This window comes from Lontra canadensis, unplaced genomic scaffold (assembly GCF_010015895.1).
Source record: "Lontra canadensis isolate GAN:19392208 unplaced genomic scaffold, GSC_riverotter_1.0 scaffold1, whole genome shotgun sequence".
NCBI classification, from domain to species: Eukaryota; Metazoa; Chordata; class Mammalia; order Carnivora; family Mustelidae; genus Lontra; species Lontra canadensis.
Window position 1 is genome coordinate 62,834,154 of NW_022630995.1, and position 26,775 is coordinate 62,860,928.

Sequence of the window (26,775 nt, forward strand, 5' to 3'; positions counted from 1 at the left end):
GGAGCACTGACTTTGATCCCACAACTGTGCCTAATAATAAGCACGGTTATTGTCCCCGCTAAACCTACGAAGAGATTGAGGCCCAGAGAGATGAAGTAAGCCGCCCAGCAGAGGGTCTGAGGGGTAGGCTGATGAACCCAGACCGACTGACTCTAGAGGCTGTGCCATCCCAAAGGCAACCTCAAAATTACCCAGACAGTGTGTGAAGCCCCTAATGGCCTTCCTGTCACCTGCCACAGACCGGAAGGGTAAACGCGATCATGGAAGTGTTGCCATTGGAAGGACAGGTGGAACTTGGCGCTATTTTTATATGCTTAGAATTATCTTTGAAATTATATTTTGAATTTAAAAAAGTTTAATGCATGGGGAGGCACCAATGGGTTAACAGGTGGTTGGCTCTGAAGCACTGGATTCGGGAAAGGGGCTGCTCTGAGTTTTCTAATTTCGCCATAGTGATAATGCGTTATGTATTCTGGTGTGATCTGGAAATATTAAAAGACATAATTGGAAGATGAGCCGTCGCTGATTGGCTCTTCCCGGTCAACTGGGCGCATTTATATAACTGCGGTGCGGGGGAGTGACTGGCTCTGCCAAAGCGGGGGCCGGGGGAAAGGCTCTCCCGGCCCTCCGCCCCTCCCCCCGCCCCTTCTGGCCCCGCCCAGTCCCCGGCTGCCCGGAAAGCCCGGAGCTCCGGCCACACTGCGCGGCTGGGACTCTGGCCCCGCGCGCCCGCCCAAGCCCCCGGCGGCTCTACGCGGTTCCCAGAGGACAGAGCCCACGCTCCGGGGACCCGAAGCGGCGGGGCGGAGCGGAGGGGCGCCGGGCGGGCGCACCGGGGGCACTGGACCGGAGCTGCGGGCGCGGGGCGGCGGCCCGGGCGGGCGGGCGACATGCAGCGGGACGGCGGCCAGGCTGCGGGTCAGTGGCTGAACTTGCGCCCCTCTGCGTCGCGCGCGCCCCGCTGTCCGGGAGTGCGGAGGTCGTCCCCGGGACAGGGTGTGCGCGCTCCGGTGCAGCCAGGCCCACGGCTCTCGGGTGCCCATGCCGGGCGGGCCCAGGCCCTAGAACGTGACCCCGCCTGCGCCCCCCCGGGTCCCCTCCCCGCGCGTCTCTGGGCACAGGTGTCCGTCCGGACTTCCCGCCGCCTAGCTGCGGCGCTGTCCGCGGCCTCCGGTGCCAAAGTGGGTGCGGTCCGGGCTCCAGAGCTGGCTTGCTATCAGGGCGGTCGCACAAGGTCCCGGGCGCTGCTTGGGGCACACGGGCGCGCGCAATCAGTGGATGACTTTGGTGTTGAGAGCAGTTGCGTCGTGGGGCCCTCCCCCTGCGGTGCTCCAGCTCTGGCTCAGCGAACCTGTGTTCACCTGTCCCACGTAATGCCCTCAGAGACCTGGGGGCCGGCACTGTCACATCTCCACAGTGAGAATCCCAAGGCTTTCAGTAACCTGATCTCGGCCCCTCGGGTCATTAGGGCATAACTAGGAATGGAACCCAGTTCTGTGGGTGCCAGAGAGTCTCGCCGAGCGCGCAGATGTTAGAAATGATGCTGGAAAGGTTCAGGTCTTTGTCCAGAGCCTTCCCTTTTGCAGAAAATCCCGTTTCCTAACCCCATAGGACAATTAAGTGAAAATGGTTTAATTTGCTCCTGGCTAATGTGTTTCTGGCACTGGAGGGCAAGTGGCGTTGGAGCCTAAAGTTGAACCCAGAAGGTATTCTCACGTCCCAAAGCAGAATTTTACTTAGAATAAGAGCAGTTCTTGGCTATTGACTGCTTCCTGGGTGCCAGGCCCTGTAACAACCACCTCAGTCTTCGGTGGCCCCTTCCCATCTTACAGACAGGGAAACTGAGGCACTAAGCAATGCCATGGCCGGTAGGTGGCAGAGCTGGGCATTCTAACCGATTTATGGATGTGACCACTGTACTGTGCAGCCAGGCGGAGCCAGTAGGCACACCCTATCTCTGGATTGGAGATTGTTAGAACAGCATCGAGCATTCTTGGCTTCCTTTTACTCATCAAAAAGAGAGCAATCACCATGGCTTTTGTCTAGGGAACTAAGACTCATTAACCAAGAGCTCTGTGTACTCTGTGATGTTGTCCACTGCTGTTTCTGCAGCCTCTGCCTGGGGCCTGGCACTCTGTCTGTCCCTGGTACTTAGGTCTGTCCCCCAGATGAATAAATCATGGTAGGGTTGACTCCCAAATGGGCTCTTCTGTTGCCCCCTGTGCTGGATCTTTGGAAAGAGGCTGAGGCAGGGGAGTTTTGGGACTGGGCCCAGCGGGGTGATGGTGTCTGAAGTAGGCTGTACTGAATGGGAGAGGATTTCTGCTTGTTGGCAAGGTGACTAGGGAGGTGGAAAGGGTAGGCAGTCCCAAATGGGGAGTCCCATCTATCCTTACCCTGCTGTGAACATTCAGAAAGGTCACCGACTTCCCTGAACTTCCTTGTCCACCCATGGATGTCACCATGGTGATGAGCCATGCTCAAGATTAAACAGCATAATACACGCGCAGGGTCTATTGTCCATCCATGTTGACTCTACCTTTCAGTGTCCTTTATATCAGTTGGAGGAATGTGGGGCTGGAGGAGCATGAAGGTCCAGCCTCCTGGAGCCTCAAATGCCAGACCAGGGCACTTGGATTCATGCTGAAGTCAAGGGAGAGTCATAGAGGGATGTGAGCAGAGAGAGAGGTGATGGGACTGTCATCTCTGGGCTCAGAGGAAGGTATCTATGGGAGGAAGGTGAGTCTTACACTGTTGGCAGGTATAAGATGGGTCCAGCTCCATGGAAGGGATTGTGCCAGCCACAGTCTATCTGGTCTACCTGGACGACACATGCCCTTTGACCCAGCAATCCCGTTCCTAGAGAACCCACCACATGAAGGTGATGCCATGTGTGCAAAGACCAGGGACAACCTGGATTTTCTACCAGGGGCTGCTAAATGCACCATGGCCTGTCCACGCTGCAAATATGATGTAGCCTTCCCAAAAAATATGGCGGCTCTAAATGGCCAGCAGAAGGAGATCCAAAGCATAGTTTGCATAGAAGCAAATTAAGTTCAGTGCAACTAGTTTGCCATTGTGCAGGAGGATGAAGTGTGTGTAAATTCACAGACTAGCTCCAGAAGGACTTGTGATGTGCCCCCTAACAGTGCCCCCTAACAAGGAGGGACCTGAGTGCTTCAGGATGGGAGAGGGGCGAGCTAGCTCTAGCTTTTACTATTACCCCATGGGTACCCCCTTTGAATTCTACACCATACCCATGAGTTATGACTTAAAAAATACCATCTAAAACAAAAACAAAACAAAAAAGAACAGTGAATGGATTACAATGCCTTGACCATGTGGCTACAGAAATGGGGACAGGCCAGGAAAGTTCTAGAACTCTGGGTTTGGTCATCACCATTTGCCGCATTTCCTCTTCCTTGGAAGCTGAGAGGGAAGTCAGTGATTCCTTCCTGCCTTTCCTCTCTTGGATGAGTTGGTACCTGGAACAGTTTGGCAGGGGGCATTTCCTGCATCATAGCTTGTTAAATAAGACAAGATACTAAAGGGGTCACACTTGAGGACATACCTTGAGAGCTGTAACATTCCCCTCAGCACGGGGAGCCACAGCCGGGACAGGTGGGGGAGAACAGACTACTGGGCTGGCAGCCAGGAGACCCAGGTTCCAAGCCATCCCTACCTGGGTTTTTCTGGATGATCACTCTGCTTCCCAGTACCTCGATTTCCCCATCTCCACATGGGCCTGCATGTGTGCAGAGGCTGGAGAAAGCACAGTCACGCACTTGTGCACCTACTAGACCCGAGCTACGCAGCATCCCGTCCCTACCTCCCTCCAGTCTGTAAAATGGGATCAGACGATAACTTGGCCACAGTCTACGTTCCTGAGGGATAGATTTCTGCTAATGCATCGGTTTAAAATGCCCCCCAAATGAAAGACTACTAAGGGCCCTGTGCGTATTTTACAAGTTTTAGTCTAATCCTCACCCCCCAGAACATCAGCTCCAGGAGAACCGGATTTCTGCCTGTTGTGTGCGCTCATATCTGCATGCCCAGCACGCAGTAGGCATCCTGTTGATCAGTACCTGTTGTGGGATAGACCTCTCCACACCTCCATGAGGCAGGCATGAATTCTGCCTCAACATGTGCAGCAGGAACTGCGGTCCTTATGGGTGAAGCGTGTTGCTAATGATGTGAAGCTCATCCCTGGGAGCTGGGGTCTGAACACAGAGGGCCTGGCTCCAGAATCCACGCTTTTAACAATGGTTAAATGGTTAAAATGTTAAATTGCAACAGATGGTGGATTTGGGATATTTGGTTTTATAAACGATTTATAAATGATTTTTTTACATTTAACCATTTTTCTTTTTTTTTAAGATTTTTTAAAAATGTGAGTGAGAAGAGAAAGCATGAGAGAGAGAGAGAGGTCACAAGCAGGAGGAGGGGTAGAGGGAGAAGCAGGCTAACTGCTGAGCAGGGAGATGCTGGGCTTGATCCCAGGACCCTGGGATGATGACCTGAGCTGAAGGCAGAAGCTTAACCAACTGAGCCACCCAGGCACCCCCATTTAACCATTTAAATGCTTAAATGGCTTACCAGGCTATGACCCCTCACTGGAGACTGCCTTGTTTCTGTGTGTGTAGCTGCTGTTTGTGCCCCAGAAAAGTGACTGCCAACTTTGGTTTCCAGAGTTGGCTGTCACTTGTGAGCATCTGAAAATGCACGTGTCGCATTACAGAGTGCCTGTGCCAGATGGACCCAGGGGGTGGCGGTGATTTTGATACCTCCGATCTTATGGGGCCATTTCTTCCTGTTTCAGCTCCTGCAAAACCCCTTCTCCCACCTCCAGATGAGACAGGTGGCCTGCCCCCAGGATGCTCTGTGATCTGCACCCACTGCCGGGATCCCTCGTCTCTGCCCATGCAGTGCGTTGTTCTGGCCAACCAGGGTAACCCAAAGGAACAGGACACAGGGGAGCCAAAGGCAAGTGCTATACCCAGGCCAGGCACGGAGGGTTCATGTGCTGGGCCAGCATTGTTACGACCTTCATGCTTAACATCTCCCGTGTTCTGAGCTCTGGGCTGGAAACTCCTGTGGCTTGTCTCTGAATGCTCTCAACGCTTGGAGGTTGGTATTTTTACCTCTTCTTTTCAGTGAGGATGGAATTAAGGCACAGAGAAGTCAAGGAACTTGCCCAGAGTCACAAAGTAAATGGCTTGGCAGGATTTAAGCTCTGAATGTCTGGCTCCTGAGCCTAACCACTGCAGGAAACTCAACGTCACTGGTGAGCATTCTGGGGTGAGCAGTTCCCACGTGGAGATAGCCCGATCCAGGCTGAAGTCTAAGTAGTGGTCGCCTACCAAAGGGTCGGCTCCATAAAAGATCCACAATGATTTCTTTTTCTTTTCCCCTTATTATTGTAATAGTTCAAGTAAGAGATGACCAGGTCTGCTTAGAAACACAAAAATAAAACAGCCCTCTGTATGCATTAGTATGAGTCTCAGCTTCACATAACAGAAAACTCCCCCAAGTCATAGTGATTTAGGCAACATCAAAAGTTGTTTCTTTCTCATGTAAATGACATATAGAGGAAGGTGGTTTGGGGCACTGTGGAGGCATCTCCACCAGCAAAAGCCCAGACTCTGTCCATCTCACTGTTCTACTCTCCTTAGCATGCTGCTTCATAGTCCAAGGTGGCTGCTTGAACACCAGCCCTCATGTCTGCCTCCAGCCAGCAAGGGGGAGAAAGAGGCAAAAAAGATGCCTTCCTCTTATGAAGGTGTGCCAGAATTTGCATACCATACTTTACTTTGCCCTTATTGGCCAGAACTTAGTTACATGGCCCCACCTGGCTGCAAGGAAGGCTGAGAAACATTGATTCCAGGTGACCATGTACCCAGCTAAAAATCAGGGCTCAATTCCTAATTAAAAAGGGTAGAATGGATACTAGGGAGATGAGTGGCCATGTCTGCCAGAGCCACAGAGAGATGTGTGAGGAGCCTAACTCAGGTTTGTCTCCCCTTAAGCCAAAGCTAAATTCCAATCATGGTGGCACTTTCTTGTGTATATCTTCCTCATGTGACCATCACAAGCCAGCCCCACTTTCTGGGTGGAGGTGCACTCAGAAAGGTCTACGGACTTTCCGGAGGCAACAGGCACAGAAGGCAGTAGAACAGGATTAGAACACAGGAGGGCTGACTTCAATCACAGTACCAGACACTCCATGGGCTTCCTGGGCCCTGGCACCTGTCCTAGCCTATACAACCCTTACAGCCAGCAAGGGGAGAACTGGCATCTCCATGCACTGAGGAGGACACCAGGGCCCAGAGAGGTTAGGTAAAGTCCTCGAGGTTTCACAGCCAGTCCGTGGAGACATGGGACTCATATCTGAACTGTTTTACTCCTGGACCACCACCCTCCATTCCAACACAGAATCATCAATTATCTCTGAGGCTTCTAGTCTACAAAGCTGGTTAAAGCTGAGATGAGCAATTAGGCTAGGGGGTGTCACTGGTGTCTAATAGCCTTCCATTTAAAAAAAGAAAGAAAGAAAGAAAGAAAGAAAGAAAGAAAGAAAGCAAGCACTGCTTTTGCTGTGTTGGTTTATTTCAGAAACAAATGAACTAGAATTCTGATTTAAAAGGACCATGTTGTCTAAAGTCAGGGACCCAGGTTTTAACAGTTTAACCTTTCTCATAGTGTCTAGAACCATGCAATGCAGGTACCATCTTGCAATAATCACACTCATTGTTCAGATGCAGCGGTAGGCTGGGGTGGGGGTAGGGCTGCCAGCCCTTTAGCTAAACACCTTCTGTCCTCTTGCAAATAGCCAGTCCACAAAATTTGCTGGGGAGTTGACTGTAAAATGCACAGAAGTCGAGAGTCTTTTCTTAAGCATTTCTGAGCTTTGGTCTGGTTCCCAAAGGAAGGACATGAAAAGTTGCATAAACTATTTTTCTCTTTGATGCTCAGTCTCCTTGTAGAATCCTGTTCATGAGCATGTCCTTGAGGTCTTCCTTCCCAGGCAAAGAGAAGACACACGTGCAGAGTCCCTGCTAGGTGCTTGGTCCTGTTCTAGCCCTTTACAAACACTAGTTCAGCTCCCCTGTGCTGCCTTTTGCATCATAGGTAGGAGCTGCAGGGGTAAGGACAGCTCTCAGATTGAAGGTGGGTCAGAGCTGTGGTAGGGGGAGAGGGGGCGGGAGCCAGGTCTGTCACTCTGGCCCCTTGTACTCCCACTCCACCCTGCTGACTCCCAGAGGAGCTTTTCTTTGTAAAAGAAAATTCTATCTATTAAACCAAATATCCAAAATTCACCATCTGTTGAAATTTGAATATGAAAGGTCTGCTGGTCAAGAATCCTCTCAGAAGGGATTTCCCCCTTCGGTCTCTGCTCTGCTGAAAGTGGGCTTTCTGCTCCACTTTCCACCACCCTGTTTTTTTTCACTCTTGTCTTGCTCACCGTGTTCTGTGCTGCCTTCTTCTTTTTAATGGATGTCCTCAAGTGCGTGGGAAAGTTCTCCATGCAGTAGCAGCCTGTGCTAATGACTAGCTCACTGCGTACGTGGCTCTATTTAGGGCCAAATCAATTAAGGGCAAATTCTGTGTGAGAAATGGAGGAGGAACAAAAGGCTGCAGAGAGACATATCCCAAGTGCCTCTGTCTCCATGACTATAGTTTGTGGGCAAACTAAGAAAACACTCTGGAAAGATTATCTTGTAATAAAGAAGCTGAAACAAAGGGCCAAGGATGGCCATGAAATGATAAACAAGCACCCTTATTTTGATTTTTGATTTATAGAACAAGGAGATAGAGAAGTACAATAAAACACATGGGGATATTTCCTCTAATCAGAAACAAACTTCCCCTCTGTGCTACAGCAGAGGAGCTGAGCAGGGAAGGAGAAGGGGTAGCTCTGGCTGTGAGGCAGGGCAGAGGTGACCTGCCCCACATCCCACTTGACCCCAGGCAGCTTTGGGGTCTCCCTCAGGAGATACTGCTTTAACAGAAGCCATGGCATGCTCCCAGCTCTCGGCTTGGCACAGCCCCTCAGCGGCCCATCATACCATCTTCCTGAGTGTCTTCCTGCGGCATAGGATGACGATAATCTTTGCTTTCACTGGGGAATGTGAGATTCACATTCAGGAACACACGTGTTGGGAAGTCCTTGGTGAAGTCCACTGTAATGCGGGTGGTTTCCAGAAGTGTTCATTATGGGAAATCAGAGGTGACCTCAGGCCCTGGGAGCTGTCCAGGGTTCTGAACAAATTGTCTTTCACTTTCAGACTCTAGGGATCAGCGTAGACCCTGCTATCAGAAGGGAGCCAGAGAGAGTGTCATTATTGTGCACCTACTGTATGCCTGGCAGCTTGCTAGGTGCTCTGCAGCACCATCTCATTACACATATTTGCTACCCTGGCTCTATGCCTCTTCCTGGCCCGAGCTCGGCCCTCCTGCTCCTTAAGGCCCCTGATGCTAACCGCTGCCCAGGCTGAGATGGGCATGTCGGGGGGAAGTGTTGAACAGAAATGCTGGAACAGTTGAAACAGAGGTTTACAAGGACACATTCTCAGTTCTCTCTACGATTCTGGGCACATGTGTGTGTTTGGTTTGGGAAACTTGGAATCCAAGCCCTGAGAGCAAGGACACCCCGTCTGTCGCTCTGTAACCCCTATCTCTTGTATTGAATGGTTGCAATTATTTATATACAAGTCAGCCTCCGTGGCTGGGCTGTGAGCTGCTTGAGGGCAAGACCTGGGTCCTCTTCAGCCATCTAGACTCTGAGCAGGCACAGAGCCCTGACGACAGCAAGGGCTCAGTCACTGCCCATGGATCCTTCACACACAATGAATGGAAAAGTAAGTCTGCAACTTGGGTCTCTCTCCCAAGACTGGCTTCAATCTTAGCAGCCTGCACCGAGTGAGCACTTCCTGGGTGCCTGGTCCTGTTTTAAGAACTATGCATATATTAGCACATTTAGTCTTTACCACAGCCCACAGGTAAAGGCTATCCTAATCTCCATTTTACAAGTGGGGAAAACTGAGGCACAGGGATGTTCCTTACTTGCCCAAGGTCAGACAGCAGGTAAGTGGCAGAGCTGAGATGTGAACTGGGCTGGGCTTCAGTCAAGCTCTGCTGTTAACCTTTGGCCCCTGCCCATCCCCCTCCCCAGTGCTGAGGTTTGACCCCCCACCCCCACTCCCACCGGGAAACTAGTTACCTAAACCTTGGGTTGCTTTCTTGATCTCATCTGATGAACATTCCACAGCTTGGATGAGAAGAGATATCATCCAGACTCCTGCACCTGCTGGGAACTGGGGCAGGGATTCACATCTCTATGCCTTGGTCCCCTTGTGTTCAGGGGCTCATCTCTACTCTGCGGAGTTGCTAGGAGGTGAGAGGACACAGGGACTGAGAGGAGATTTTAGTGTCCTGCCATTATTGTTGTAAGTTGGGATGGGAATCTGCTAAATGGTCTCAAGATTTTCCTCTCTGCTATTTCTGTTTCAGAAAAGGAAAGGGGGCTGGCCTAAAGGCAAGAAAAGGAAACCCGCAAGGGATATTTCCATTCCCCGTGCTCCTGTGACAGGGTAAGGATGGGGCAGCCTACCTGACAGGGTGCTAAGACAGTGGCCATGTGTGAAGGGCCTGGCCATGACCATCTTAGCCTTGATCTGTTTTCCACCGGGGGCCTCACACCACAGGGAGGGGATGTGGATTGTTAGTTCTTTAAGCTGTAATAACATTCTGATGCTCAAAAGGAGAGGACAGAAGAGCTGCGTGTGGGTCACAGACCAGAAGATGGTGTGTTTGGGGCCAGCAGGTCTGGTTTCCCTTCCAGCCTTACAGATATGGGTGCTCTGGGCTCAAGATGCCCTTCCCAGTTCCCGGAAACCTTGTCTCTTGTCATCCTGGCATCTTGTGCTGCAGAGAACAGGTCCCATGACAGTCAGTCCCCATGGATTTGCAGGTCACCCTGCTGTTCTGGAAGTTTCTGCTCTTTTCCCTTTATCCCCATGTTTCTCGGAGTGAAGGCCTTCTTTTCCATCTCCTGTAACCCTGTGGACAGGTGGCATTATGTCTGTCCATTCCACAGAGGGAGAAACTGAGGCTCAGACTTGAGCCTCTTGGCATGCCTCGTGCCCCTTCCTTGGGGAGCCTTCTCTGGCTCCTCTGTCTTGCATGAGTCTCTGGATAAACCAGCCATTCGAGTATTTCTCCTTCTTGAATTGACCTCCATTCACTCATTATATTGAAAACATGGGCAAAGCCATTATTTATTTTTATGACAACCAGGAATTGGAAATCGCTCCCCTAGGCCCCCTGCCCCTCCCCACCCCCTGCAGCCGGTCGCTCAGAGCCTCTCTTCCACTCCCGGCACAGGTACGTGATCTTCCTAAAAGAGCAGAGGAGTCAGCTAAGGGCCAAGCATCCAGACCTGCCTTTTACAGAAATCACAAAGATGTTGGCGGCTCAGTGGGCTCAGCTGTCTCAAGAGAAAAAGCAAGTAAGTCCTTTTCTGCGTAGAACAAGGAGGAAGCAGCCCCCTCTGCCAACAGCCTCTATCTGGGGCTGTTCTCCCAGCCCATCTCTTTACACTGGAGCCATAGGGAACCTTCTGGAAACCAGGCATGTGGTGCCTCCCAGCCCACTCCTTAAAAGCAATTGCTGGTTCTCCCGGGTTTTGGCTCCCACCATTTAGCAAACTGGGTTAAGCAGAATGACTAAGCCATGAAACATGGGTTAGTTGTCCAATAAGTTTGGGAAGTTCTGCGCTAAGTCACGTGAGATAGGTTTTTCCCTCTGCAGAATGTTTTGGGAGCGCTTGATATGATTCTGTTCACTTAGAAAGTAGTTCAGCAGAGGCCCATGCTCTCGTGGAGGGAGGCGTGGAGGGAGAGACAGAGGAAAGCACTTCAGGGCCATGAAAGTCTCCGAGGCTTAGCTCTAGGGTGAGACATTTCTCAAACTAATTCTACATGGAACCCCTTTTCCAGTGAGCACCTGTAGCCTCCCATGGAAGTATGTTCTGGGGTCACAGAGGAGGAAACACCAACCTGTGGGGTACAGCCAAAGCCCTTTTAGCAGGACGTATGTGTCCGCTGTCAATTTCTGCCAACCCTTTTCTATACTTGTCAGCCACACTGGTCAAGCCATGCCTGCCCCAACGTCACCTCCTCTGAGAAGCCCTCCCAAACCCCTCTAAGGAGGTCTGACCCCAAAGCCTATTCTTCTCCCAGAACAGCCTCTTGCCTTCAGAGTGTCATTTCTCTGGGTCAAATGCAATGATCCTGAGATGAACTTCTTTAAACCTCTTCAGTCTCAACTTGTCTTGGCCACAGAAAACCTGTAGTTCAAGTTAACTATTACAGAGAAGTCCTTATTTGGGGTGGGGGTGTCCATATCAACCCTCGTCTTGCAACCCAGCTTTACAACCACTTGGAAAATAGATCCAGGGGCCAGACACTGGACAACCCCAGCCATCCTGGACAGGGCAGACCCCTGGCTGTGGCCAAGAGCTAGAGAATGGGTCTCAGAGGAGGGGAGAGAAGGCGGGATTCTGGCTCTGGCTTATGACTCAGAGAAGCTACTCCTTCCAGGGGTGCAGGAGAGGTCAAGAGGGTTGAGCCAAGGGAAACATCAGGAGTGGAGAGGAATTGTCCCCACGACACACATTCTAACACATCAAACCAATCAAAACAAAACTATTGCCGTTACACTTGGGTGAAGATGGTTAGGGTAGGTCCCCACCTGTTACAGTGACTTAAACCCCTAACATTTCAGTTTGAGTGGCTGATTTGTTATGCAAATTAGCAGAGTAATAGCAAAGCCTAGCGCATGTCTGGTGGGACAGCCAGAGTCAGAGTCTCTGATCCAAGGTTTTAGGGGGTCTCTGAACTATTTTCATGATTTCAGAAATCCTTCACCCTCTACCTGCACCAGCTGCCAAGCTTGGAACTCGTCCAAAGCCTAGTTTTAAAAACTCTGCCTTACACCAATGTCAGCTGTCCCCTTGGTGGGACTCAGGTCCCTGCAAGAACAGGGCTGGGGCTGTGTGCCACCTGACAGGTGGAAAGAGGGTCTAGAAGCCTGAGGAAAGAGGACATCTGGAGGACTGTCTGCTCCACACTTTAGAAGGACCAGCTAGCATATCAATGCTTCAAAATAATTTTAAGTTAATAACATGATTATTTATTTAAATTACCAAGTGCCTAAAGTAAATAACCACTGTGAGTATTCATTACCAGACAAGTGTTCTTAGGGGAAATTTTGCCCCTCACATTGCTCACACTGTCCCCCTGTGTCCCTGGGTTGCACCAGCCTGGTGTGGCTGGAGATCAGTCAAAGTCCCTGCCTTCAGGGGCTCACAGTCAAGGGGGTCAGGACCCCTGAGGTGGTGGCATCCAATCTAGGGTGAGGGTTGCCCAGGACACAGGTCTGTACCAGAGACTGGTGAGTTCCAGGAGGTTCCTGGTGTGGTAGCGCCCAGCCCAGCCTGGGGGCGTCAGAAAAAGATTCTCGAGAAGGTAAATAAATGTTCTATGATGGATCTTGTAGGATAAGTACGATTTGGCCAGAGGAGGAAAGGTGAGATGGGTGTTTCTGATGGAGGGAAAACAGTAGCCAAAGGGGGTAGCTTGGGGCTGGCTCTGATTTGTCTCTTTATCACCAGTACCCAGCCCAGCGCGCTGCACAGGGTAAAGCACTGATTTTTTTTTTTTTTTTTTTGGATGAGTGATGATTGAATGGAAGTGGCATGCCCATCAAGAGGGACCTGATAGTGCCACCCTCCTCTGCAGTCACCAGATCACACATGGCAGAATGGCGAAAGCCTCAGAATGGGGGGAGGGGCAGATTCCAGTTGATTGGAAGAAAACCTTCTGTAGGTCCAAACAAACATTCCTCAGACGAGGAATGAACTGACTGGTAGGTAGTGAGGGCCTCACCCCAGGGATGTGCAAGCAGAAGCTGGGTAGTAGCTTCCTGGGACCTTTTTAGAGAACTCAAAGCAAATTGGAGGAGGACCCCCCCTCCACCCCCTGCCATGCTCCCAGATGAGGAGAGTCTGAGAATCACCACCGTGCTCCTTCTTCAGAGGTATGTTTATGAGGCAGATGAAGACAAGCAACGCTACATACGTGAGCTGCAGGCCTACCAGAGCTCCCAGGTGTGCAGAGCCTTCCTGAGGAGACAAGCGGCACAAGAGGCGCAGGCACTGTTGGGTGAGTGGGGCCTGGCCAGGCCAGGGGGGGGAGGGTGTGCCTGGAGCTAGCGCTCCCTGACTCTGAGGGGGGCGCTTGACAGCAGGAGGTGTGTTTGGAAAGCCTGGGAGTTAGCCTTAGCCTCACCAGTGTTCACACCAGTCACCTCCTATTTAAAAGCTGTACCCTTGTTTCTTTTGGGTATGAACCCTTTGTCCTATAGAGGGACTGTGATGGTCCCTGGCCAGAAAGACACTCTGCTCTGTCTTTCTTCCCGTCCTCCATTCACCGCCACCCTGCCCCACCAATGCTTCCTGGCATCACCACCCACAAAAAAAAAATAAATAAATAAAAAATAAAACCACTCATGCCAAAATCCTTGCCTTGGGATCCAGCTCTGGGAGTACCAGCTGAAGGAAGAGAGGGGAGCTCCATTTATTGAAAGTCTACTCACCACGCCTTCACCACGAAGGGCACTTCCTATTCTTTGTCTCTTCCCGCTCACTGGCAGTCATCACAAGCCCCGGGTGGCACCAGTCTCCTCCTGGCGGTGTGTGCCCACTAGGCAGAGTCCTCACCAGCAGGGGTCTGGGAGCTCAGATCCAGGGAAGTGGGCTTTTCATTGACCGTCCCTGGGGAGTGTTGTTCCCTGTGCTCTCCGTGCTGGGGGCTGGGCAGCATCCCCAGGGCTCCTCCCCCCCCGACCGCCCCGCAGAGCCCATCTGTCCCCGGCACTGCTACTTCTTGCTCCCACCTGAGCTCTCTCCTCAGTGGTTAGGGTGCGGGCTTTCCAGAACAAGTGCCTGGTTCAAATCCCAGCTCTGCCTCGTCATGGTTCTGTGACTTAGCTCTCTGTGCCTCAGTGTCCTCATATGAAAACTGGGCCATAATGGGTCCCTCTGGGCAGGACTTGGTGCAGAGCAGAGGACTAAATCATAGGGAGCATGGTGCTTGGTACCCAGCACATGGCAAGAGTTCAGCGAGCATTCACACTGGGTATCCCCCACTTTTTGCTCAGCAGCAAGGCCTCCCCACCCCAGCTTCATCCAGAGCGGGGATTAGCAAACCCCTATAATGGTTAGACTGTAAATATTTTACATTTTGTGGGCCATGTAGTCTCTGTCACCCCCGCTCAACTCTGTGGTTGAAGCAAGAAAGCAGCCATAAATGGGATGTGGGGTGTGCCAATAAAACTTTATTTACAAAAACAAGCAAAAAATCAAGTTAGTCCATAGGCCTCTCCACTCTGGTGCATTGTATATACTGAGTTTCTACCTCACATTTGTTTTTAATCAAGCCCCTGCAGATAAAAAACCATCAATCTGCAAACCACTGATCTAGCCCGTAACTATTAGCAGACAACCCGCTGAGTTCAGTGGGACCTCTGGTCCTCATCGTGAATATCCCAGCTAAGAAAACTGGACCCTGGGACATTTGGCCAAGGGTCCACTGAGGGCAGCTGTCATTTCCTGCTGGTGTTTTCCTCCCTAAAGATGCCGCTTGTCAGACTTAGCAGAGAACACCTCGTCCTACTTACTTCCAACAGAGCTTTGTTTTTAAAAAAACAAGTTGTATTACTGCCTGATGCAAAACATGGCAATCGTTTAAAGCTTACCCTATAAAAATCTATTAATTACAACAAAGAATTTTTTCAACACCACCTAGAATCTGCCATGCTAATCAGAAGAAGGAACTCTTCATTTTCTCCTGGTTTCTGGCTCATCGTTCGTACAGGTCAGCATCATGGGTTTTAGGGGCACTCAGAACTCAGTGGGAACTGAGCGGCTAAAGCCAAACACTGGTTCTCCAGAAGGAGCCTGGAATCACTTCTTAGCCTCGGAGAAGCACTCCCAACCCTCAAGGTGATCACCGCGCCCCACCCCCCAGATGCTTTCTAACTGATGCCACCTGTCTTCCATCAGGACCAGGCACACCAGGAAACAGATTGGAGAGGGAGGACCTTCCATTCTCACCACTTAATGTAAGTATTTGTTTTCAGGGTTGGAGGGTGGGTAATGGTTTTGAAACTTCATCTCACTGGGCATGGGAGACTGAAAAATGTTCATCCTCCAGAGATCTAGGTCCCAATCCCTGGGACCCACGAATATTACCTTACAGGCAAAGTGGTGGCTCTTTGGGGATGTGATGAAATAAGGGCATCAGATAGCCACAGGGGGCCTTATAAGAGGGAGACAGAAGAAAACTTCACATGACCACAGCAGATGAGGTACAAGAGATGTGCCATGGGCCTAGGGATGCCATCAGCCACTGGAAGATGCTGGAAGAGGCCAGAAGGGGCCAGGAACAGGTTCTCCCCTAGAGCCTCCGGAGGAAGCTTGGTCCTGCCAACACCTTTATTCCCTGCCCCGAGGCTGGTCTCCAGGACTGTGGCGGGATGAGTTCTAGCCCTCATCACCAGGCATGGTGACAGATGACAGCAGCTGCAGGAGACTGATCTATCTGGGTGCTGGATTTTCTGTGTTGCTGGAGTGTGGCTCCTGTGTCCATCTCTCGCAAAGGCTTTTACTTCTGTGTTCCTGGGGCACGTAGGCTCTGAGCCCAGCTCTGCGGAGGCAGCAAAGTGTGCCGGTCCCTTGTCTCCTGGCCTGGGGAGGCTGGCAAGCACAAGATATATCATTCCAGGAATTGGCTGTGGTGGATACAGGCCAGTGCTGGAGCCCCTGAGGCTGTCTGGCTGTGTTACTCACTGGGCAGATGATGCTGAGTCCCCCTAATGAGGAGTCATAAGAATACATGGAAAATTCCAGAAGGCATGCTGGGTAGGAGAGGAACAGATGGAAATGAAGCTGAGGTTGCTCTAGGCAGAGGAGACAGGATGGGCAGAGATCCAGGGTAGGGAGGCCATATCGCGTGTCTAGGGCAGAGAGGGCCGTTGAGGCTGCCTGGAGCAGACAATGAGCACATGAGGACGAGGATGGGGCGGCTGTGCCTAGAGTCACCAGACCATATAAGCTGCAATGCAATTGGTAGATGTTCCCCTTTGAGCTTTAACTGACAAAGAAGTACCTATTTCACTAACAAATGAGGAATAACCGAAAATGAATTTTAAGGGGCAGCTAGATATGTTGACAATGAAATTTTCTGGAAGGTGACACAGGAAACTCTCACCCAGGGGGAGTGAAAATGAGTTGGGGGTACTTTTACTTTACACCTTTTTTTTTTCTTTTATTACTTTAAGCATGCATTCATCATAACTTTAAAAGTTGTTTTAAGGGACGCCTGGGTGGCTCAGTTGGTTAAGCCGCTGCCTTCAGCTCGGGTCATGATCCCAGGATTCTGGGATCGAGTCCCATGTGGGGCTCCTTGCTCAGCAGGGAGCCTGCTTCTCTCTCTGCCTCTCCCTGCTTGTGCTTTCTCTCTCTCTCTCTCTCTCTGACAAATAAATAAATACATAAAATCTTTTTAAAAAAATTGTTTTAAGTACACCTTTTATCATGACGATAAAACGATCTGAGGGCTTAGAGTGCCAAAGTCTTCCTAAATCTGTCATCTGCCTGAAAGGTTGGCCCCTTGGGGCCCAGGCCAGGCTGCAGAGGTGGAAGCCTCTCGCCCCTCCTCTGCCCTGTGCAACCAGCTGCTCCCCCACTAACCCAGGCCCCCCTACCCGGAGCCTGCACCGGGCCCCACTGACTACCTGTCAGGCGGGCCATGACCATGGTGTCTATCTCCCCTTCCATTCTCCTCTGCCTTCCACATGCCCAACTGTCCTGGAGGGCTGCCAGGTGCTAGTCCAGAGCCGCACCCTTTCTTCCTCACCCACCCTGTGACCTCAGACAAGCCCCTGCTGTCCTCACAACATGCAGCTCAGAGCACGACTGTGAACGGATCCGAGCCAGCGGCTCTGTGCCTGGTCCACAACATGTACCCAGTGACCTCTGGTTGAATTGAAAGTCGAAAACGTGAATTGATTCTAGTAGATGAAGACCTCACACTTCTATTGAGGGCCATGTGACTAGTACACTGCACCAGAGGTTTACAGGATAGTGGATCCTAGCTATTTTTTTCTTCAACATTTTTTTCTTGAGCACCAAGCAGTTTGTTTTGGCTTGACAGGCCTTCCGAAGCTTGGCTTCTGGTTGGAAGGGGATTGGTGGTGGGGATCATCTGAATGAGGGTGTGGTCCCTTCCCTAATCGTTCCCAGGGTCATCCTGCATTGTCATGATTAAGGGTACGAAAAGGATATATTTCTGTAAGCAAAGGTAAGAGTGCAGATCGTTGTACTGGGATGTATGTGAGCTGAGTTTGGACACTGACTGATGTCTCAGCACCAGCCCCAGGCTTGGGGGTGGGGGAACCCTATCTCAGACTTGCTGCACCGCAGACCCCTCTCCCATCTGTCAAGTTCCCTCCTGGCTTGGGGCTTTCCAGCAGCCCTTCCCCGTCCCTCCCTCTCTGCAGCTCCCAGGGCCCACCTCCCTCACTGCCCTCTCCTAGCAGGGTCCTACTTCATCAAGAGGTAGGGTGAAGTCTCGCAGACGGTGTGCAAGAAATCACACAACTTCTTCCAGACTGGGGACACATGTCCGGGCTGAATGAGCTAATCTCTGATAAGGGGCAGAAGTCCTAGGAATCGGTGAGCAGCAGGATGTCCTGAGCCTCGTAGCTCCAGGCTGGCCCGGGGTTGGGAGAACATACGAAGTCTTTGTCAGAAAGCATCTCATACGAAAACTTGGGCTTCCGGGAAGAGTTGGGTCCTGCTCACAGGTCCCAGACCGCCTCTGTGCCCCAAGGTATCCACTGTACCCAGATCCTTTTTAGTGCATCTTCCAGAAATACCCATGGATACATGCAAGCACCTATGGGTTCATGCATAGATATTTTTTTAAATTTTTTATTTCTATTCAGCGTAACAGTATTCATTGTTTTTGCACCACACCCAGTGCTCCATGCAACCCGTGCCCTCTCCAATACCCACCACCTTGTTCCCCCAACCTCCCACCCCCCGCCCCTTCAAAACCCTCAGGTTGTTTTTCAGAGTCCATAGTCTCTCATGGTTCACCTCCCCTTCCAATTTCCCTCAACTCCCTTCTCCTCTCCATCTCCCCTTGTCCTCCATGCTATTTGTTATGCTCCACAAATAAGTGAAACCATATGATAATTGACTCTCTCTGCTTGACTTATTTCACTCAGCATAATCTCCTCCAGTCCCGTACGTGTTGCTACAAAAGTTGGGTCTTCATCCTTTCTGATGGAGGCATAATGCTCCATAGTGTATATGGACCACATCTTCCTTATCCATTCGTCTGTTGAAGGGCATCTTGGTTCTTTCCACAGCTTGGCGACGTGGCCATTGCTGCTATAAACATTGGGGTACAGATGGCCCTTCTTTTCACTATATTTGGATCTTTGGGGTAAATACCCAATAGTGCAATTCATGCATAGATATTTTGATAAAAGGACACATCTTTGTTATTCAATCATAGAGCTCATTTTGGTTTAGGATTTCAAAGTAAACTCTTTGCAAGTAAGCAGAACTCAGAGCTGGTCCTCGCTTTCTCAAACAACACCACCGGTCATCAGAACTCCCTGCTTTTCCCTCCTGGCCCTGTTGCTTGCTCCTTGTTCCTTGCACTTCCTAGAACTCAGTGACAGAGGTCTTGGGATGGTTTGAAATTCTCAGGTGGGCTGGAGAGGCCTCAAACCGGCAGACGGTTTCCCAGGGAGGAAGGAGTGAGCGGGACAAGCCGGACAGCCAGCGAGAAGTGCGTAAGCCCCTCTGGGCCAAGTTTATGTTCAGAGGCGGCGGGAATGCTGTGCTTCCGCCCACCTCTGAGACATCTCTATCCACAGGGGCATGAAGGCAATGACCTGTACTGTAGGACCTGCAGGCAGTTCTTCAGCTCCCTGCATAACAAGAAGGAACACCTGCTGGGAAAACAGCACCTGCAGAAGCTCGCAGGTAAGCCGCCCACCGGCCTGCTTTTCGCTTGCATTTTAAGACCGGATCTACTCCAACGCTATATCGAGTGTGCATTTGGGAGGGTGTGGGTCTTCCAGAGAACAGCCTACGGAGTCGCCTCTTCATTTGTTTTATTCATTTTTGGGGGTGTAGTTGACACACGATGTGACAGTAATTTCAGGCGTGCAACATAGTGATTCAACAGGTGTCAAAGTTGTGCTCTGCCCCCACCACCCCACCCAGGCGGAGGCGTGACTACCACCTGTCACCATGCAACACTGTTACAGCGTCATTGACTCTGCTCTGTGGGCTGTGCCTGTTATTCCAAAGGTCTTTCTCATCCCATACCTGGAAGCCGGTACCTCCCCATCCCCTTCGCCTGTTTCCTGCAGCCCCGTCCCCTTGACAACCATCAGTGTGCCCTCTGTATTTATAGGTCTCGTTCTGCTTTTTGCTTGTTTGTTCATTTGGGTTCTTTTTTTTTTTAGATTCCACATATGAGTGAAGTCGTATGGGATTTGTCTTTCTCTGGCTGACTTATTTTGCTTAGCATAATAGCCTCCAGGTCCATCCATGTTGTCATAAATGCCGCAAGTATGTGAACACCGCACGTTCTTTATGCCTTTTCCCACGGGCGGATTCCCGACTGCTTCCATGTCTCGGCTCTTGGAAATAATTCTGTGACAAACAGACGAGTGCGTACATCCTTTTGAAGGAGTGTTTTCATTTCCCTTGGGATAAATACCCAGCAGTGGAATTACTGGGTCATATGATCATTCTATTTTTAATTTTTTGAGGACCCTCCATACTGTTTCCCAGCGTGGCTGCACCAGTTTGCATTCCTACCCTCCGTGCATGAGGGCCCCTTTTCCTCCGCACCCTCACCAACACCTGTTGTTTCTTGTGTGGTTGGTTTTAGCCATTCTGACAGGTGGGAGGTGGGTGCTTCTTATAGTCTGGATTTGCATTTCCCTGGTGCTCCGTGTCTGCTCCTGTGTCTGTTAGCTATCTGTAGGTCTTCTTTGGTTTTTCTGGTGTTGAGCTGCAAAAGGTGTTTACCTATTTGGGAAATTAACCCCTTACCGGAGAGGTCGTTGGCAAATATCTTCTCCCATTCCCTAGGTTGTCTTTGCTGTATTGATGGTTTCCCTTGCTGTGTGATTGGCCTTTTCACCAACCTCAGGGCCTGGATTTCACATTCTCCCTGCCTGCAGCCTCTGTGGCCAAGTCCCTGCAGGCTCTCTCCCACCCTTCGCTCCTTGACCCGGATCTTGCTCAGGGTCACCTCCTAGAAGACTACCCCTGCTGGCTGTGTGCAGGGCTGTGTACCTCCCACCCCTCCTATCCTCCCCTGCCTTCTCTCTCTCCATCCTTCCATCTTCTAGCAGCCTCTTGCCCTCAATGTTGTTTGCTGTCTCCCTCCTGGATATAAGCCCCTTGTGTTTGGGGATGTTTCCCTTTCATCCACACGGTACCTCCCAGGTCTAGAACCTCGCCTGGCACTCACAGTGGGCTCTGTGTGCATTTTTGTTTAGTGGATGCATGAATGCATGAGTCAAAATGTCCAACATACAACCCTTGAGGCTTCCTCCTTCCCAGGCTCTGAGCCACGTGCTGGGGACACAGACAGAATGACACAGAGCTCCGTCCCAAGGAAACCGAAATGTGCAGGTTCATACAACAGTGCTCCATTAAGGTGTCTTGCTTTCAAGTGAAATGAGTCCCACAGCACAGAGGGGCCCTGTGTGGATTATACCACTTAGCATCGCAGGTGTGCCCTGGGGCTGGTAAAGATCCCCCAAGAACGAGAACAGCTCTGTTCAGTGTTGTAGGAAGGGGTGACCTTTGTTTCTTTTTTTTTTTTTCACCATTCCTTCATGGGGTTAGAACTAGATCGGACCTAAGCCCCTACTTGGCACCGTGCTTGCTGTGTGGCTGTGGACCAGTTACTGAATCTCTCTGTGCTTCCGCTGCCTCCTCTGTAAAGGAAGGATGAAATTGCCCACCGCTTAGCGCTCTTCTGAGGACCAACATCAGTGACTCGCACGGGCCTGGCGAGGCTGAGATGATGCCCCCCTCCACGGTGTCTTCCCAGTCACAGACTTGGGAGGGGGCTTCCCTGGGCCTCCTGAGGCTCCACCCAGAGCCGAGGCTGTGTGTAGACCATCCCATTATTGTTCCCACCACCCCACGACATACACGCGCACACGCATTGGTCTGCGCTCTGGGTGGGAAGGGGGGTGGATCAGGACTCGTCTCTGGCCCCGAGCAGATAGTGAACACTGGACAAGGGTGTGCACAGATGGCTCGCAGGCCCACGTGAAGGCTGGGCTGTGAAAGGAAATAAGCCGTTTTCACTCATGTCTTGTTGAAGGTGAGTAATGGCAACGAGGATAAAAACGCGTCTCACTTCCTGCTTTTGAGCATAACCCGAGCGAGCGGACGCCTGGAGTTAGGCTGTGTGAATTACCCACTGGAGAGGGTTAAGGCTCATTTCACAATCTGTAAAATCCTGTGCTGGGGCTGCGTGTGGCTGTGATCGGTGTGACTCTCCGACGGCCTCTGCAGTTATTTAAAAGGAACCAGACGTGGGCAAACCTCACTCCATCCAAAGCGCCCACAAATTTTACCTTAATGGCCGGGCTCTGGAGAGCTTTTCCGTTTTTGCTTGTATGACTGTGATTTTGCTGGGGTGCAGGGCTTTGGGCAGCGCCGTCTCCGAGTCTCTGAGGCTTGGGTCCTACGGGAAGAGGGGGGCCAGGCTTCACCCAGCTTTGTTAAGCTGGAGCTCCCCGAGGTGTGGTGAGCCCTGAGATCACCTGGCCTCATGTCCCCGCCCCGAAAGAACCTGAGCTGTCCTGTCCCCGGTCTCTGCTTCTGCTCCCAGGGGCAGAGCCTCAGAGCTCTGTCTTTAGACGGCCTTGTGGAGACAGAGTTCACATACCTTCACCTTCACCCACTCAAAGTGGTTCTTAGAATATTCAGATACAGTCAGCCATGACTACAATTACGGTTAGCAAGTCTTCATCGCCCCAAAAAGAAGCTCCATGCCCGTTAGCAGCCGCCCCCCGCCCCAGGCAAGCACTGAGGCACCTTCTGTCCCCGTAGTTGGGCACAGCTTTTGACATTTGATGTCTTCTTTGCGTGGAGCATCCATCAGGCTTCTCCGCCCCAATCGCATCTTTGGGGGGCAGCACCGTAGCCACAAAGAACCTGAGTGTGAATCCTTGCTCTGTCCCTTACTCCTTTCCATGCCCTGAGCAAACCTCCACCTATGGCCTTTGTTTCCACAAATGCAGAATGGGAACAGTTACCGAGGACCTCATGGGGCTGATGTAAGGGCTGGAGGGTCTTGGGGCAGCCTCCCACCCATGCCAACACACACTGGGTGCCCGTGGCACTACGGGGTGCTTGGCCGAGTGTGTTATCAGCGCCCTGCCTCCCACCGCCCCTGCCCTGTGACGTCTGTGTGCCCACCCCACCCCTCCTCTGGCTGCCTTGTCCCCAGTCCACGCATCAGTCTCACACCTGTTCATCCTTCCCGAGACCCTCAGAAAGGCAAGATGGGTGAGGATATGGGGGAATCGTAGCCCCAATTCACTGCTGGGGGGGAACAACCTCGTGGTTCCTCAGCAGGTTAACTCTCAAGTCACCAAATGACCCAGGAGAGCCACCCCTGGGTGTGGACCCCCAGCCAACTGAAAACATATGTTCACAAGACCTCGGGAACATGTATAACAGCGTTATTCATGAGAGCCCCAAAGTGGGAGAGACCCAAACGTCCATCACCAGATGAATGGATACACAAAACGTAGGCCTGTGCCATGGAGCAGTGCTCAGCCCTGCAAAGGAATGACAGACTGGTGCATGGCACAGTGTGGGTGAACCTTGGAAACACGGTTAACCGAACAAAACTATGAAAGGTCCAGAATAGGGAAATCTACAGAGACAGGAAGCAGATTAGCAGTTGTCTGGGGCTGGGGGAGGCAGGAGCATGTGTGGGTGGGGGTGATGGGCGGCTAAAGGCACCAGGTTTCCTTCTGGGGTGATGAACAGGCTCTAAACTTGACCATTATGATGATTGCACAGCTCTGAATATACTACAAATCACTGAATTCAGCACTTCAAATGGACAAATCGTGTGGCACCTGCGTTAGAGCATTCTGCTTCTCTGTTTCCCTGGGGACAGGGACGGGGGTGGGGACGGAGCAGGGTCTGGCTGGCTCGCGTCTGGACACAGGGCCAGACCCAGAGATGCTGCTCATTTTTGCTCGTGGGGCTGACCTTCACCCTGGGATTTCTTTGCTTTTTAGGGAAATTCGAAAAAGATTCCACAGAATACTTAAAGCATCTGGAACCGCCAGAGCAAAACGAAGGTCAGAATTTGCACAAAAGGGACTTGGAGGAGGAAGCCATGTGCCCTGATCCACTTCTGCTGGGAGGCCTGATTCCAGGGAAGCCTTTTGCCTCATTTGACTTGTGTTTCTTGCAAGAGTTTATCTTTAAACTTCTGAAAAGTAAGCAGTCTAGTTCAGCACTATCCTGGTAACTTTGTGATCTTGGGTTTTACGATCCTAGTCAGAATAACCTTCAAGAAGAAATTATGATATTAAGTGGAACAAAAAACAAAATACCATCTAGGAGAGTAAACAATAAGCAAAAATCATAATCAGATGGGAAATCGCCAAGAACATCCATGGAGCCAAGCACAGGTCTAAGAACTGTAGACAAATTACCTCTTTTAATTCTCGTACAAGTACTGTGTGATTCGTAATAGTATCCCTTTCTTTTGAAAAAAAGGAAAGCAGGAGGCACCTGGCTGGCTCAGTTGGAAGAGCATGTGCCTCTTGATCTCACAGTCATGAGTTCGAGCCCCACGTTGGGTATAGAGATTCCAAAAAAAAAAAAGTTAAAATGAGGAAAGCACAGCACAGAGAGGTTAAGTAACTTGCCTATGGTTGCACAGCTGGTCGATGGCTGAGCTGAATGTAAACCCAGGCCACAGGATTCCCCGACCTGTGTTCTTCACAACTTCCCCACAGTCTCAACTATGTGAAATTACACATATGTAAATCCATGTGATTATTAGTGGTGTTTATCTCTAGCGGGCAAGAGGAGGGAATTATGTTTCTCTTTATTCCTTTCTGGGTCTGCGCATTTTCCCCCAATGGACAGAGATGTCCTTCCTGTTATCAGAGAAAGAGAGAACACTGTTAGAAAGGATTTGGGGGATGAGCTGCCCTTAGTGGGGCCTCAGCTGTTGCCTACAGGGGGAGGGGGAGTTCAGTTCAAAGAGAAGGGGAGGTGTTTGATGGAAAAGAACAGAAAAAGATGGCCTTCTTGTACCTTTCCTCCCAGTCAAGGAATTTGAGCTCAGAGAGCTGAGGAGGACTCTGGAAAGAGCCCGAGTAGAGCAGGACGCCCTGCAGAGACAGCTGGTCGAGTTCCAGGTGAGGTCCCCCTGGGGGAAGGGAGCACCCACATTCTGGCCCCGTGGCCCCCTGCTCAGCCCAGGGCCCTGAGGTGTCAACAAGGCAGGGGATGGAGACCCCATAGTCTGCTTAAAACCCTGTGTCACAAACCCCGGAGTCTACCCCCTCTGCCCCGTCCAGCCGCGTGTCTCGGTGTTAGGTATCCTTATAAAATGTGGTGTTCTGTCTGGTGTTGGTGCCCAGAGACCGTGCCACAAGCCTTCCACTGCTGCATGCTTATTCCACATGGCGATCTGTGTTCACTGTGTTGCCAAGTGGCATTTGGCCCATTTCTTCCCACTGGGGCCGGCATCCCCATTTCCCTCGAGGCGGCCCCCCGTCTGTCCCCAGCCCCTCCCAACTACAGCTGAGGACATGATGAGTGTCCCTGTGAGTGTCCTGTTATGGGATCCGTGGTCCGGGCCACATGCCCCGAGAAGAGTGTCTCAGGGGCGGCTGGCAGGTGCTTTTCCTTGGGCAAGTATGCATAAATGTAGGCATCGCCGGGTGGCATCTATTTTAATGAAAGCAATGAGAAGAAAACGAGGTGAAACTGTGCAGAAAGTCACAGTTTTTAAATGTGTTATTTTATTCTGATTATAAAATTAACATATTCATGGAAGAAAATTCTGAAATCTGGAAGAGTGTGTGAAGACAATTTAAACCCAATCGTTAGAGAAGCCTCGTTAGCATCTCAGTGTGGCGGTGTCTGGGCTGCTTTCTATGCACATCTGAATCTGTTGATTCATGTAGAGAAAGGAATCTATGTCATCTATATGTTATCGTGGATCCCTGTGTGTAAGTAAGTGTGTCTCTCTGTAAGTAAGTAAGTATGGAGGGAGGCGGGGAAGGAGGTAGAGAGAGAGAGAGACAGACTGACGGAAAAGACCAAAATGCAAAACCATAGTTCTGACTCCCATGTCTTCCATTTTTTTCCATGGTAAGCATTTGCTTACCATTGTCTCCTTCTATGTTCTTTGACGAATTGCCTCTCGTGGCCATATGATGTCTCATCAGACGGATGAACCATAACTGAGTCCCCATTTCCCAGTCAATGAGCTCATGGGTCACACCCAAGTATTCTATACATGACGCCGTGCTGAACATTCCGTCTAGCTCTGCTCACCCTCAGTGGCTCCCCTGGTGGGGGGACACCTGCAAAAGCCATGTGCAGGCACTCAGGGATTGAGCTGGGCTCTGGACCTCAGGAGCTGTGTGCTTGGTCTTTCATGCGTCCGCCAGGCAGGGGGTGGGGGGGGCGGATGCTGTCACAGTGGGTCTGCCCCCGCGGTAGTCAGGGGCCATGAAATGCCTGACTGCACGAGGAATTCCCGGACAGGTGCCTGGTGCCCAGTGATTGCCCTCCGGGGGCTGTTCCTCATGCTCCCTCCAGCTGGGTCATCAGCCCCGACTTCCATGCTCCCCAGAGTTCCACTGCAATTCTTGTTTCCTTCGAGTGTTGCTCATCGTCTTTCCGGCAGCTCGTTAAAGAATCCCGAAGAACAGTGAATGTTAAAAAAATAATAATAGTAACAGGGCGCCTGGGTGGCTCAGTCGTTTAAGCATCTGCCTTCCACTCAGGTCACGATCCCAGGGTCCTGGGATCGAGTCCTGCATCTGGCTCCCTACTCAGCAGGGAGTCTGCTTCTCCCTCTCCCTCTACACCTTCCCCCTGCTTGTGCTCGCTCACGCTCTCTCTCTCTCTCAAATAAATAAATAACATGTATTATAAAAAAAAATAATAGTAGCAACAGGAAAGAAAACACCTAGCTATCCAAAGCCACCACAATGTGACCCAGCAGCCAAGGCAGCAGGGAAGAGGTGTGACAGGGTGAGAGAGGAGGCCCGCCCCCTTGTGTCCATGACCTTGTGAGCCAGGTGGGTCACCTAGATCCCAATCCACATCTTCAGGGAAAAACCACTGTGCCCCATGCTGGCGAGGCCCTGGCATACAGATGCCCTTTCTCCATGGGTGGGAGCCCACTTCCTACGCACGCCCCACCCTGAGGCTGCCCCTCATCTTTCCTGGCCCAGGCCTGATTTCTGCTGTGGGGCCATGTGTCTAAGGGAGCCTGGAAACAGCCAACTCAGAAGTCCAGCCCCACTGTGCTTCTGGGCCCCCCTCTCTGGCTATGGGGCCAGGTTGATGAGCATTGACCCTAGGAACTGTGCTTCCCCAGC

The 26,775-nt window shown here is 51.3% G+C and overlaps 1 protein-coding gene across 3 annotated transcripts in view; it reads left to right on the top strand.

Annotated features, from left to right (window-relative positions):
* The first annotated feature begins 720 nt into the window (after positions 1-720).
* The window catches only part of LOC116866354 (high mobility group protein 20A-like), a 28,728-nt gene continuing 2,673 nt past the window's right edge, over positions 721-26,775 (top strand). For all 3 annotated transcript variants that reach the window (XR_004382378.1, XR_004382379.1, XM_032855365.1), the window contains exons 1-9: positions 721-918; positions 4,820-4,983; positions 9,511-9,590; positions 10,384-10,507; positions 13,097-13,223; positions 15,125-15,183; positions 19,015-19,123; positions 23,437-23,640; positions 24,482-24,573. Coding sequence is in view for 1 of the 3 variants with exons in the window: in XM_032855365.1 (XP_032711256.1) it covers positions 891-918; positions 4,820-4,983; positions 9,511-9,590; positions 10,384-10,507; positions 13,097-13,223; positions 15,125-15,183; positions 19,015-19,123; positions 23,437-23,640; positions 24,482-24,573 (987 nt within the window). In the remaining 2 variants the exon portion in view is untranslated. The remainder of the gene's footprint in view (positions 919-4,819; positions 4,984-9,510; positions 9,591-10,383; positions 10,508-13,096; positions 13,224-15,124; positions 15,184-19,014; positions 19,124-23,436; positions 23,641-24,481; positions 24,574-26,775) is intronic.